The sequence below is a fragment of the Leopardus geoffroyi genome, chromosome A3 (genome assembly GCF_018350155.1).
Source record: "Leopardus geoffroyi isolate Oge1 chromosome A3, O.geoffroyi_Oge1_pat1.0, whole genome shotgun sequence".
In the NCBI taxonomy this organism is placed as follows: domain Eukaryota; kingdom Metazoa; phylum Chordata; class Mammalia; order Carnivora; family Felidae; genus Leopardus; species Leopardus geoffroyi.
The window spans coordinates 125,014,496-125,029,025 of NC_059336.1; the positions used below are offsets into that span (position 1 = coordinate 125,014,496).

At 39.1% G+C, this 14,530-nt stretch overlaps 1 protein-coding gene across 4 annotated transcripts in view; it reads left to right on the forward strand.

Annotated features, from left to right (window-relative positions):
* Positions 1-18: 18 nt before the first annotated feature.
* Positions 19-14,530, forward strand: part of WDR35 (WD repeat domain 35) — a 60,758-nt gene continuing 46,246 nt past the window's right edge. Inside the window, exons 1-8 of one of the 4 annotated variants that reach the window (XM_045447642.1) lie at positions 19-234; positions 925-1,042; positions 2,720-2,791; positions 3,815-3,907; positions 5,862-5,990; positions 9,112-9,245; positions 10,373-10,538; positions 10,669-10,814. In XM_045447642.1, the coding sequence (XP_045303598.1) occupies positions 25-234; positions 925-1,042; positions 2,720-2,791; positions 3,815-3,907; positions 5,862-5,990; positions 9,112-9,245; positions 10,373-10,538; positions 10,669-10,814 (1,068 nt within the window). In that variant the 5' untranslated portion in view covers positions 19-24. Of the gene's footprint in view, positions 235-924; positions 1,043-2,719; positions 2,792-3,814; positions 3,908-5,861; positions 5,991-9,111; positions 9,246-10,372; positions 10,539-10,668; positions 10,815-14,530 lie in introns of those variants that run through there. The other 3 variants (XM_045447644.1, XM_045447641.1, XM_045447643.1) reach the window with 3 other exon arrangements.

Below are 14,530 nucleotides of genomic sequence, written 5' to 3' on the forward strand. Positions count from 1 at the left end.
ACACCCCGATCTCCGCGCAGGCGCATGACGCCCGGCGGTGCGACGCCGCCGCCGGAAGTGTCTCTCAGCGCCCCGGATGCGCCTGGGTGGCGGTGGTTGCCAGGGCGACAGGCGCTTCCAAGAGCTTCTGGTACTCGCGACTGGAGACTTAGAAAAAGGTTTCCTTTGGCGGGCCTGGACGGCTGGGGTCGTCTTCTCGGGGTTCCCAGGATGTTCTTTTACCTGAGCAAGAAAGTGAGTTTTCCCGCTGACGCCCTAGCTCTGTTCTCGCGTCCTGCAGGCGAATCCCGCATCCTGTCCCGCATCCTTCGCCTTCCCACCTCGCACCTTCCTGCCTCGTCCAGCCTCGGACCTCCTCCTCCTTCGGGTCCCGAGTCCCAGATAATTCTCGGCGGAGCCAACAGCCCTTTCGCACGACTCTCTCCCATTCCTGCCCCCTGCCTGGGTCTTTTTGGGGACCTCAGCAGGACAGATCACTGCGTGCTTCCCTACCGCTCCTTCTCCACCTGTTGATCCAGGTGACTTCATTTCACTGGATCGTCATGGGCTGGCGGGCGAGAGAAAAGTAATAACAAAAGGGTATCCTAAGTGTTATGTGTGGAAAGGGAATATGGATCAATGGTATGGATTTATACCTCTTTTCCCCGTTTCCTTCCTTTAAAATTTCTCAGGTGACTCTCCCATTGGGTTCCTCTGCAGTCAGTGCCCTTCTTGTGTGCTCCCCTCCCCTCCCCGCCGTCCTTTCGAAAATGGTAGGGCGCGGGGCAGTTCAGGGGATCGTGCCATGCCCATTTTCCTAACAGTACACTCTCTGCAAGGCTGACCATTTTTTATTTCTTGGGGGGACTTCTTCAGCCTGCATCTGTAACTCACTTTCCAACTCCTCCATGAAAAGCTGTGAGAGTGGCTGTGGTTGTTTTTCAGGTCGCCATTCCCGATAACGTAAAGCTGAAATGTGTATCTTGGAACAAGGACCAAGGATTCATAGCATGTGGTGGTGAAGACGGATTACTGAAAGTTTTGAAATTAGAGACACAGACAGGTAAATGAAAGCAAGCCCAAGTGTTTGAACTGGATGGAAAATTGCCTAGTATCATTTGTTCGGTGAGATTTGCTCTTGGTATTTGTCACTATGCAGTTCTAATTCTTTTAAAATGAAAAACAAACAAGACTCCAAACATTCAGTGCTGTTTTTATAGAGTATTTTTGCAGTAAAGTTCAGAGAACATCGAATGTAAATATCAAATGGCTTTTACTCAAGTTATTGATGGAAAATGAAAAAGAATGAAGAATGCAAACTAAGTCACTACATTGCCTTGTGCTATGTCTATTTATTCTGCTCTATTATTTAGAGTTTAAGAAAAATGACAATTTGAGTTTTAATAAGGTCACAAAATCTCACATTTTGTCACATTTGCAGGCTGGTGTCATCTTTTCTGCTTATCAGATATGTTAATAATTATTCACCTAGTTCCGGAGAACAGAAAATGAGATGTTTAAAAACATTTTTGTTTATAAATTCCTTGTGTTTACAGCTTGATTTGTCTTTTTTTAGTTCTCTGGAATCATAGCAGCTTCACATTTCTTTAGCATCCCTAGTGTTGCTGTAGAATGGAGAGCTAGACAGTCCCCCAATCTAAGTTGGAGACTTAGGTAAGGTGATTGGAGTTGGAACCTCAGCTCTGCCATACTGAAAGAATTTCAGCAAGTTGGTGCTTATCTTTGGGCTTTAGTTCACTCTTCTGTAAGATAAAGGGCTGAAGCAAATTACATTTTGGATTCAGAGCCTCTACACTTGACCCGTGGGGTCTTTGCACTTGGTATTTCTGAGTCTGGACTCCTCCTCCTCCTTTCTCCAGAAAGCCTTCCCTGGCTCTCCCTTCCTCCAATCTAAATCAGTCTCCCTCTGTTACTGTCTCTTCTTATGGCTTTATTTTCTCAATTTATGATTTTACATATATGCATATATATTTATGTGGGTGGGTGAGTGTGTGTTTAATATCTGTCCCTTCAGGGGCGCCTGGGTGGCGCAGTCGGTTAGGCGTCCGACTTCAGCCAGGTCACGGTCTCGCGGTCCGTGAGTTCGAGCCCCGCGTCGGGCTCTGGGCTGATGGCTCAGAGCCTGGAGCCTGTTTCCGATTCTGTGTCTCCCTCTCTCTCTGCCCCTCCCCCGTTCATGCTCTGTCTCTCTCTGTCCCAAAAATAAATAAACGTTGAATATCTGTCCCTTCAGTAGACTACAAACTCTCTTAGGGGAGAGGCCTTAACTATTTTATCATTTTATATTTGGAAGCTTCCACAGTGCGTAACACAATGTAGACATTCATTGAATGAATAAATGAATGAATGAATGAATGAATATAAGATTCTGCAAAATGTAGTAAAAACCAGTTTCCAAAGTCTTTACTTTCTGAGCCCTCTTATGCTTTAGAGTTTTCATTCTATATATCGTAAATATTTCTGTATATTTCATATACTGGGTAAACAATGTTTTTAAAATACATTTTGCTTTATTTTGTCAGAATAATATCTCTGCAAGGGGGTATATATTACTGTCCATGTTTCCACCATGAGAAAAATAGATCAGAATGAGGCATTCTTAAAAAATTTTTTCTAAAATCATCCAGGAATAGTAACCCCTTTCAAAATAAGCAAGAAATGTCAAAGTCATATAATCTATTACTTTAATGTATTTGCCATGATGTCTTTTTTTTCCTAGATGATGCAAAATTGAGAGGTCTTGCAGTCCCTAGTAACCTTTCTATGAATCAGAATCTAGAAGGTCATAGTGGTGAGTCATGTAATTTTTAAAATCCTATTTGAATGGTCTTATTTTTAGACATTGAGAAACCATCTACTTATTGCAGAAATGATATCATTTTTTATAATGATAATATTTAAAGTAATCATTTCTGTTGAGCCATAGTTAATTGAGCTTAGAGTCCTTCAACAACTTTTACGTGATCAAACAACATCTTCGATAAATCTAAAACTGAGTAGTTCTTTTATATATTAAAAGATACTGCTGTCTATGGGTAGGACATAATCCTTTTTTAGAATCTATCCCATGTTTCCAGATTAAAGTAAACTAAAGAGACACGACAACTGAATGTACTCTATGATCCTAGGTCTTGGAATGAGAAAAACAAGTATCTATAAAGGACAATATTTGGACAGTTGATAAAATTTGAATGTAGACCGGGGTTAGGTAATATTATATCAGTGTTAAATTTCCTAATTTGTAATATGGTTATGAAACAGAATGTCTTCTTATGAAATATACACTAAAGCATTTAGAGATTAAAAAAACTAAAAGAATCAGTTGTTCATATAACCCAGAGACTTAAGATATGTTCAAGAGTGTGTTACTAATAGAATGGAAAACAAGAGGGGGAAAGAAGAGAAATTAGGGCATATATCAACCACAGACAACCTCTACACCCCTGGAAAGAAACCCCAAGTTCGTAGTATATTGTCCTTTGGGAATTATAATCCTTGGGAATCAGGCCAGTTGGGTAAATCTTACTTATATTTGTTTCTGTCATCAGATATATGGCAGCTTTTGCATTTGACCATAATAGGTGCCTTTGCTGGCCTGAAATAGGAATAAACATGAAAATTAGTATCACACATTGTTGTAGAAAATGAGTGATAATAGTGACTGCATCCTGTGAATATTTTGGAATGATATTAAATCCTGCTTAGTTGCACAGGAGCCGTATTGATTTTAACATGCTGTTGGTGTTTATTATAAAAGTACAAATTTGAAATTGTAGCCTTTTTTTAGTTTCTGAATTGTTTTATGGTTTTTTAGGTTCGGTTCAAGTTGTAACATGGAATGAACAATATCAGAAGTTGACTACCAGTGATCAAAATGGGCTTATCATTGTTTGGATGTTATATAAAGGTACAATAGGAGAGTTTATGTAATCTTTCACAGATTAGAGTCCGGATTACAGTATTTGAATGGGGAAACAATATATTTGAAATAGGCTCCTTTTAACCAGCAGCAGGGATTCATCCTGACCTCACAGGGGTAATATTTCTGGATTTATTGCTGCCTACTTTTCCTTTTAACTTTGTTTTTTTTTTTTTTTTTTTTTTTGAGCTGTGACCTTGCATGAAGAAAGTGAATTAGATATTAGATGACTGTTGGTTATCTCCACAATGAATTTACGCCCTTAGCTGGATAGTTTCTACTTGAGATCTTTTTTTGCCAGGTTTCCGATAAGAATTATTTTCTGTGTGATCAGTGGCTAGAGTTGGTCCAGTACATGAAAACATTAAGAAGTCAGAGGCAATAATTCATTCCCCTTATTGAGCCATTTAGCATCCTTTCTTTCATGGATACAGATTTTATCTCTGCTCTACTGGCTCATGATTTGTGCCTTTTGCCTACAAGACAGAGCGAGAGAAGGATTAATTTAGGCACATCACTATTATCAGAAAAATAACTCACAATACATGATCTCTTGGGGTCTCATATTTAAATGAGAAGAGTACCTTAGTTCATGTGTGGTGTTTTTTTTTTTTTTTTTTTTTTTAAATTTTTTTTTCAACGTTTATTTATTTTTGGGACAGAGAGAGACAGAGCATGAACGGGGGAGGGGCAGAGAGAGAGGGATACACAGAATCGGAAACAGGCTCCAGGCTCTGAGCCATCAGCCCAGAACCTGACGCGGGGCTCGAACCCACGGACCGCGAGATCGTGACCTGGCTGAAGTCGGACGCTTAACCGACTGCGCCACCCAGGCGCCCCCATGTGTGGTGTTTTGAAAACATTCAGGGTATACCATTTAAAAATTCTTAATTGCAAATTTGGTACCTGAGTTTTATTTATGTTTCTCAAGGTTTATGTGTGTATATGTGTGTGTAGGGATGGAAGGTGAGAGTATAGGAGATGAGGATAAGCTGTATTTTTACTATGTGGGTCTTCTCAGGTCCTGAGTTCAGACTCTGATAATGCCTGCTCGACTAGTTCTTCCAAATTACGTGGTTATTTGCTTGGCTGCAGGCCAGAGTTCCTGATACCAAAATGGCCTTGTGTTTTGCCTCACATTTGGTTGTACCTTGAGACCTGTCACCCCAGCCCTGTGTACATGAATGTTTTGTCTTTCAGCATTAGTGATGTGAAATCACTAAAGTGATTTGAACTGTTGAAAATTTTTGTCAAGCAGGCTTAGAGTTTTTACCTAATATGCTGATATTCAATATACTTGTAATTAATCACTGGAGAGTTTTTGCATACATATAAAATTATTGTGGTTATTTTGTTTTTTTCTTTGGTTATCATCTGAAGTTTTTCAAGTGGGAAAAGTTAGGCTTTGAGAAAAGTCAGTTGTTTTGGCCCTTCAAAAGCAAATAAAGTTTTATTTATTTAAAAAAATTTTTTTTTAATGTTTATTTATTTTTGAGAGAGAGACAGAGCATGAGCAGGGGAGGGGAAGAGAGAGAGGGAGACACAGAATCTGAAGCAGGCTCCAAGCTCTGAGCTGCCAGCACAGAGCCCAATTCGGGTCTCGAACCCGTGAACCGTGAGATCATGACCTGAGCCGAAGTCGGGCGGTCAGCTGACTGAGCCACCCAGGCGCCCCGAGTTTTATTTTTTAATGGACAGAAAGGAAGAAAGAGAGAAAAGATGGGCATTTATTGTGTTTTCTGTGATAATCTTTGAAGCAATTGTTGGTCAAGGCCTCAGCTAATTTTTTTTTGTTTATGTTGGATTTGAAGGTTTTATTGTTTAACGTCTCATGTTGTAGAAAATTTTGCACTCATTTATCCCACAGTGTATTTTGTGGAATGTTTTCAACTCTAATGTGAAAGTTTTGACTTGTAATTTTTTTGTGTGTATGTGCAAATAGGCTCTTGGTATGAGGAGATGATCAACAACAGAAATAAATCAGTGGTTCGAAGTATGAGCTGGAATGCTGATGGACAGAAGATCTGCATTGTGTATGAAGACGGGGCTGTGATAGTTGGTTCGGTGGATGGTAATACTTTGTTGCACACAGAACTGAGATCAGGATTTGGCTGGCATTTTTATCTTTAGAGGTTTAATTAATTATCATATGTTAGTCTTCTGACAGAAAAACACAGAGAAAATGGTTGATATACAATTTAATAACATTCAAGAAACATTTACTTTTAAGTATACTCAAGTAAAAAAACCCGTTTTTTATTTTATTTTTATTATTTTTTTAATGTTTTATTTGTTTATTTCGAGAGAGAGAATGCGTGCATGCCGGGAGTGGGGCAGAAAGAGATAGAGATGGAGGGAGAGAATCCTAAGTAGGCTCGTGCTGTCTGCACAGGGCCTGATGCAGGGGTGGGGCGTGCCGCTTGATCTCATGCACTGTGAGATCATGACCTGAGTCGAAATTAAGAGTTGGTTGCTGGGGTACCTGTGTGACTCAGTCCGTTAATAATGGTCCGGCTTTGGTTCAGGTCATGATCTCATGGCTTGTGGGTTTGAGCCCCGCGTCGGGCTGTTTGCTGACAGCTCAGAGACTGGAGCCTGCTTCAGATTCTGTGTCTCCCTCTTTTTCTGCCCCTCCCTTGCTCGCACTGTGTCTATCTCTCTCAAAAATAAATAAACATTAAAAAACAATTAAAAAAAAAAGTTGGATGTTTAGCTGACCGAGCCACCCAAGTGTTCCAAGTAAAAATTCTATTTTTAAAAAATTTCCTACAGTGACACAGAAAGAAGGTAAATTAATTTTTCAGGATTATTTTAAATATGTCTGCCTAATTATGTAACTTATTTTGTATGTATTAGACTGTATTATAAATACATAGATTTACTTTCAAGTATATAGAGATATAACAATCTATGGTTATTTTGAAAAAATTGAACTGTTAAGTATAACTGACATATAACATTAGTTTTAGGTGTACAGCATAATCATTTGATATTTTTATATGTCGCGAAATGATCATCTGGTCATTTTTTAATAGAACTGAATCTGTTATTGCTACATGTGTTTTGTAGCTTTAAAACTTAGGTCTTTCAAATTTTAATTCATAGCTAACACTGGGGCTTCCGAGGGTCTGTACCTTTATTTTAATGTGAAATTTTCTCTATAGAGAAATAATTTATTTCAAAATGATTTTCATTTTTCCATTTGTTTTTTTTTTTTCTGTTGTAACTTCATTTATTCCCCAAATGTTTCTGAGAATTCATAAAGTGACAGCTGTAGTTCTAGGCACTAGGTATGATAAAAAGTATTTCAGATCTAGAGCAGGAGAGGTGGATTAGTAACCAAGCAGTTACAGTGCCTTGTGATAAGTGCTGAGATGGGAAAATACAGCAAACATGTAGTAGAAGTATCTAAGCCAGACTTGGAGGCATCAGGGAAGGCATCCTGGAGGAAGTGATGTCTGCTGAGGCATTAGCCACCAGGAATGTGGGTTTGTAGAATGTCCTAGGCCTAAGGAATAGCACTTGAGGTCCACAGGGGTTGAACTTAGCCATGTTTAGGGTATTGAAAAAAATTTGAGAGTCAGTGTACTATAATACTAAAAGGAAAAGAGTTGTATGTGATGAAATTAGAGACATTAGTAAAGACAGATCATGTAGATAGTAAGTTATCTAACAAGTTTGAACTTAACTTTAAGGGCATAATGAAAGGTTTTAAGAATGGGAGCAGGGTGATCAGGTTTGTTCTTTGGAAGCATCTCTGTGATTGCAGAGGAAGGAAAGAAAGATGGGGCAGGTGTACCACTTAGGAAATTGATATGGTAATTCAGGTGAGAGGTGATGGTGGATGGCAGCTGAACCAGGGAAATGACAAAGAGGATGGAAGTAAGTGGACATATGCTAGAGATATTTAGGAGGTAAAATAGATGGGGTCTCATTATTGATGAGTTTGGGGCTGAGGGGATGGAAGTGTCCAGAGGAATAGCCAGGTTTTTAACTTTGACAGCTGGGTGGATGGTGATGCCATTGAAATAAGGGATGTGGGAGAAAGACTGGTTTTGAAGGAAGATTTCAGTTATGGACGTGTTGACTTTGTTATGCTGTAGGACAGCCAAGTAGTTAGATATATACATTTGTGGCTCAGAAACATCTGGACTGGAGTCATAATTTTGGGAATCACCAGCATGTAGATGGTAATTTAAACCATTGGAATAGCTGGAAAACTGGGCCACCTTGGAATAAGAACCTGCAACATTTAATGGGTTGGCAGAAGAGAATTCTGTAAAGGATACTGAATTACAAGCATTGGAGATAAAAGAGTAAACAGATTCACAGAAACCAAGAAGGAAGGAAGGGGTGGTTAAAAAAAAAGAAAAGAAAAGCAACAGGTCATTAACAACCTCATGAAGGCCATTTCAGTGCAGGTGTGGGGCAGAAGCCAGATCAGGTTGGACTGAGGGTTGAATGGGAGGGGAGGAAGTGATGACTGCCTGCATAAGCTCTTTTAAGAAGTGAGGCTGGTAGACGAATGGTGGAAATAGGATGGTGACTAGAGGGGAACTTGGGGTAGAGGGAGGTGTTCTTTGTTTTGTTTGTTTTTATTTGAGGTGCTGGTTTTCAAGGATGGATCTGAGTATGTTTAAATACTTGTAAGAAAGGGCTTAGAAGAGTTTAAAGAGAAAGAGAAAATGTGCATAATCAGTAGAGGGAGATCTTTGCAAAGCTGGGAAGGGCTTAGACCAAAAAATAGGTGGAGGGATTAGCCCTAGATGGGTGTCTGGTTGGGGACAAAACTCTTCCTTTGTAATGGGGGCGCTAAGCAGAAAGGGTCGGTGTGGATTCACTTAATGTTCTGAGTGTTTGAAAGTGGGAATGAGGGATTTCTTCTTTGAAAGCGTTTATTTAATTTTACAAAGTTGAAGATGAATTTATCTGCTAATTGGGAGTGAGGTCTTGGGTCAGAGTTTTGAAGAGAAGGGAGAAAGTTGGAAACAGCTGCTATTGCAAATATTTAGTAGGGTGTTTGGCACATAGTAAGTGCTCAGCAGATATTTATTGACTGAATAAATTGAACAAACACACGGTTCTGTGAAGAATGTGAGAGCTCTTTAGAGAAACACAGTTTTAGAGCAGTTGTTGGAGAATCATGACCTTAAACTTTTAATGAAATAATTTTGTTTTATGTTTTACTTTAGGGAATCGCATCTGGGGAAAAGACTTGAAGGGTGTACAGTTATGCCATGTAGCATGGTCTGCAGATAGTAAAATCCTACTTTTTGGAATGACAAGTGGAGAAATACACATTTATGATAATCAAGGGAATTTTATAGTAAGTATATATATATTCGTAGTTTTAGTTACCCAACTTTATATGGTTATGTTATATATTATATATGTATATGTACATTTATTTATTATGATGGTTTGTGTAATCAAGAAAGTTTTCAATTCATGTTTTTTTCCCAATTATTTAGATTTTTTTTTAATTAAAAAAAATACTGGGTCTCTTCAAGGTAAATTAATGCTTTTAGTTCTGAATTCCTGGTAACTGGGAAGGACAAGATTTCAGTGTATTGAAGCTGAGGGATAATGAGTCAGATGATATGCAATTTAATCTTTGTGTCGTCGTCGTCTTCTTCTTCTTCTTCTTCTTCTTTTTAACGTTTATTTATTTATTTTGAGACAGAACACAAGCAGGGGAGGGGCAGAGAGAGAGGGAGACAGGGAATCCCAAGCAGGCTCTGTGCTGTCAATGCAGAGCCAGACGCAGGGCTCCAGCCCATGAACCGTGAGATCATGGCCTAAGCCAAAATCAAGAATCGAATGCTGAACTGACAGAGCCACGCAGGCACCCCAAATCTTTGTGTCTTCTGATAGCAGAAGCCAAAGTTTATATGAGATACCAATGCTATATTTTTTTTTCCAATGATATTTTTATAGCAAGTTACTCAAGATTGTAAAAGGAATGGAAGACTTAAACAGTAAGGGATAGGAGTCAGGTCCTGGAAAGAAGGCAAAATAGAATAGGCTCAGATAGCATGATCTCAAGGAAAACTCTAGCTTTGTGAGACTGAGCTATGTCAGATCTCTGATCTTACTTATGGGGCAGTTTTGTTTGTAGTGAGGTTGAGGGCATTATACAAATGCACTTAACCGGTGTAAGTGATAATAGCCGACTTCTCCTTGACACCGCTGTTCTTGAGGTTCTTTCATTTACCTCTTGTCATTTGAGTCTCATAAATTCTCTATGAGTTTTTTTTTTTTTAATCCCTATTTTGCAAATAAAGAAAACTGAAACTCTGCTTGAAGTGGTTTGTCCAGGGCTGGTAAACCAGTAAGTGATGGAACTTACATCTGAAACCAGATTTTTAAATCTCATTTTCAGTGTTCTTTCTATAATAGTCTATACGGATCTGTTTTAAAATATGAAGTATTAACTTAACTGATTTTGTTTAGATGAAAATGAAACTGAACTGTTTGGTGAACGTCACCGGAGCAATCAGTATTGCTGGAATTCACTGGTACCATGGCCAAGAAGGCTATGTGGAGCCAGACTGCCCCTGCCTTGCTATTTGTTTTGACAATGGGAGGTGCCAAATCATGAGACATGAGAACGACCAGAGTATGTCATTTTTCTTTCTCTCTTTCTTTTTTAATGTGGAGAATTTAAAAAAATATTTTAAAATTGTTCTTTATAAAGTTCTTAAGGCTAAGTATTTTACCACAGTTACTTCATTTTTCTTTTTGAGTAGATCCCGTTTTAATTGATACTGGCATGTTTGTAGTAAGTATCCAGTGGAACCACACTGGCAGCGTGTTGGCTGTGGCAGGCTCCCAGAAGGTTGTCACTCAGGATAAAGATGTAAACACTGTGCAGTTTTACACTCCATTTGGTGAGGTAAATGTCTTTTTTTCTTTCCATTTAAATATGTAGTGAGTGTGGTAGGGGAAAAAAGAATGGGGGAAAAGGTATAAACTTGTCACATTGTTGAAAAGGGACATTTTGAGTAAAAATGATGAAAAATATCAGGCATCTTGCTTTAAATAATATTCTCACTTATAAGTCTTAATAGTTGTATTTTATCATGGAATTTAGTTTATACTCTGAACATTTAGAAAATCAGCTGTTTCACATAAGAAATCACTATGCAGTACCTATTTAGGGTATTTTTTCTGTGATCTGAATGCATATCTCTTTTCCCAGCTGTTTTCTTGAGTTGTTTTTAATGTGACTTAGTTGTTTCAGATTAATATTTTGGATTTTTAATGTGACGTATTAAACATACATAGATATCAAACACCCATAACTGTCTCTCCTTACCACGAACTTCTAACAGTTTTAATTTGTGCAGTAATCAACTATTTTAAGAAAATCTATCTTGGGGCGCCTGGGTGGCTCAGTCGGTTGAGCGTCCAGCTTCAGCTTGGGTCATGATCTCACGGCTGGTGAGTTCGAGCCCCACGTCAGGTGCTGTGCTGACAGCTCAGAGCCTAGAGCCTGCTTTGGATTCTGTGTCTCCCTCTGTCTCTGCCCCTAACCCACTTGCATTCTGTCTCTGTCTCTCTCAAAAATAAATAAACATTAAAAAAAAATTTAAGAAAATCTATTTTAATAACTAATCTTAGGTGATGCTACATTAAAATACAAGCATTGTTTTCATAAATGCATGGGTTATCCTTCTCAATAGTGTTATTAATAAATTTTAATTTTTAAGGAGAATTTTGTTGAAGTCATAATGGAAAATATCAAAAGGAGAATTAATATATTGTGAATTTTTTTTAATGTTTTATTTATTTTTGAGACAGAGACAGAGCATGAGCAGGAAAGGGGCAGAGAGAGAGGGAGACACAGAATCCGAAGCAGGCTCCAGGCTCTGAGCTGTCAGCACAGAGCCCAACGCGGGGCTTGAACTCACCAACCGCGAGATCATGACCTGAGCCAAAGTCAGACGCCTAACTGACTGAGCCACCCAGGCTCCCCAATATATTGTGAATTTTAAAGAATTTAGGGAATGAAAACTTAATATTAACTAAGCTTAATAACTTTATACTTGTTTTATTTTCTAACTCTAGGTTCCATTTAGTCCCTGTTGGATTTTATAAATTCACCATAGATTTCAATAATATGTGTTTTTGTTGTACAAAAGCCTTCCCCAGTTGTTTTAATATTTTTATGTAATATTTAAAAATATATTTTAATAATTTCTGTGAAAGAAAAAAATGGTGTCAGCTCATGCTTTTGTATCAGTATCTCAAAATACGCAGTAGAGTGTGATGTAGAGAGTAGGTACTCTCCGTACGTTGCTGCCTGATAATATTTCTGGTAGATGTTAAAAGCTAAGGAAAACAGAAGTATAGTTCTCAAGGTTCCTAACTATTAAAAATCTGAATTCCAGTTATTTCAGTGGTTGCAGCCTCCTTTTTAATTGATGTTCTTTATTGGTTGTTTTTGTCGCATTGGCTTATTGTTATATTGTTTCATCTGCTTATTTTTGTTAGCTCGGCCTTCTCTAAGTAGAAAAACGTGGATCCTAAGGCCTGTTTGTTTTATCTTGCAAAACAGTGTGCTATGTGTTAATGTGAAAAGTGTAAGTTGGTTTGGTATGATTGTAATTAAAAGTATCTAGCATAGTTCCTCGAGGTATATTAGTCACTTAGTATTTCTTTGAATGAGTGAATATATGGGGGACTTATTGTGGATTTATGTTATGAAGATAACTTGGAAGGAGGTTATCTAAAGATTTAAACTTAAGGAAACTTCAAGAAGCAATTTGCTTTTGATCCTGAAGGCCACAGTCTTCTGGTTTTTATACTGTGGTCTCAGCCATGGAAAGGGCTAATAGAGCATGCGATTTGTAGTCAGGTTGGCCTGGCTTTGGCTTTGAATTCCATTTCCACAGTGTAGTTTTACTTAGCGAACTTATTTAACCTCTGAGACTCAATTTACTTATGTTCTGAAATAAAGGTAATACTTCATGGCACTGTTGCAAAAATTAAAGGAGGTAACAACGAGAAAATGCCTAGCACTGTGCTTGCTACAAGTCAGCTTATCTTTCCTTGCTGCTGCCATCACCTGGCTGGTTTGCAGAGTGAGGAGATAGCCTTATTCTTCCAGTGCAGGCTGTCAGTACAAAGAGTGCTGTCATGAGAGCCTGCTTGCTCCCTTTGGTTTCCTACAGGCAGCAGGACAGATAGAGTGGAGCTTTCTAGGTTAAAACATCTTTACCCTTATCCGTTTTCCTGACAAAATGGAGTTTAATACATTAAATTTGACTTTCGAGCGTATCTGCTTAAGAACAAAGGATACCGTTGGGGCACCCTGCGTGACTCAGTTGGTTAAGCGTCCGGCTTCAGCTTGGGTCATAATCTCACAGTTCGTGAGTTTGAGCCCTGCATCGGACTCTGTGCTGACAGCTCAGAGCCTGGAGCCTGCCTCACATTCTGTGTCTCCTTCTTTCTCTGCCCCTCCCCTGCTCATGCTCTGTCTCTCTCTCAAAAATAAATAAACATTAAGAAAAAAATTTTTTAAAAAAAGAACAGAGGTGGGGCACCTGGGTGGCGCAGTCGGTTAAGCGTCCGACTTCAGCCAGGTCACGATCTCGCGGTTCGTGAGTTCGAGCCCCGCGTCAGGCTCTGGGCTGATGGCTCAGAGCCTGGAGCCTGTTTCCGATTCTGTGTATCCCTCTCTCTCTGCCCCTCCCCCGTTCATGCTCTGTCTCTCTCTGTCCCAAAAATAAATAAACGTTGAAAAAAATTAAAAAAAAAAAAAAAGAACAGAGGATACTGGTACAACTTATTAAAATTCTTAGGTCTGTCAAAAAAGCATAGATTTAAAATATTTTCTTTTTTTATGACCATCTGAAAATTTCTTTGTATTCATTTATTCACTGTTAACTTAGCCATAAAATGTGCTATGTTAAATTGAAAACTGTAAGTTAGTTTGGTATAGTTGTAATTAAAAGTATGAAGCATGTTGTCATATTTGAAGACATTAATTTGGATGCATGATACATTTATTTACTTAACAGATATTTATTGAGTACCTGTTTACCAACCAGTCCATTAAGGGGTAGGGACATAGATATAAGCATGATGAAGTTAGGGCTCTCAGGTCGCTCACTATCTGAATTCTCTGGACCCACAGAAGGAGGGAGAAAGCAGGAAGCAGTATTAAAGTTGTGTCTTGGAGGGGCGCCTGGGTGGTGCAGTCGGTTGAGTGTCCGACTTCAGCTCAGGTCACGATCTCGCGGTCCGTGAGTTCGAGCCCCGCGTCAGGCTCTGGGCTGATGGCTCAGAGCCTGGAGCCTGTTTCCGATTCTGTGTCTCCCTCTCTCTCTGCCCCTCCCCCGTTATGCTCTGTCTCTCTCTGTCCCAAAAATAAATAAACATTGAAAAAAAAAAATAAAGTTGTGTCTTGGAGGATGGAGAGCGGTGCTCCAGTAGGGCAAGGGAGAGTAAGGATGGGGGAGGAAAGGGAGATTTCAGGCAGAAGAGATATTATCTGGGCCAAAGGTCTGGAGGCATAGTGGTCCTCTCATGAGTGAGAACACAAGCATTATGGCCAGATAGTGGGGTACTGAACCCAAGAGTATGGTTTTGGGCCAGATGGAAAGA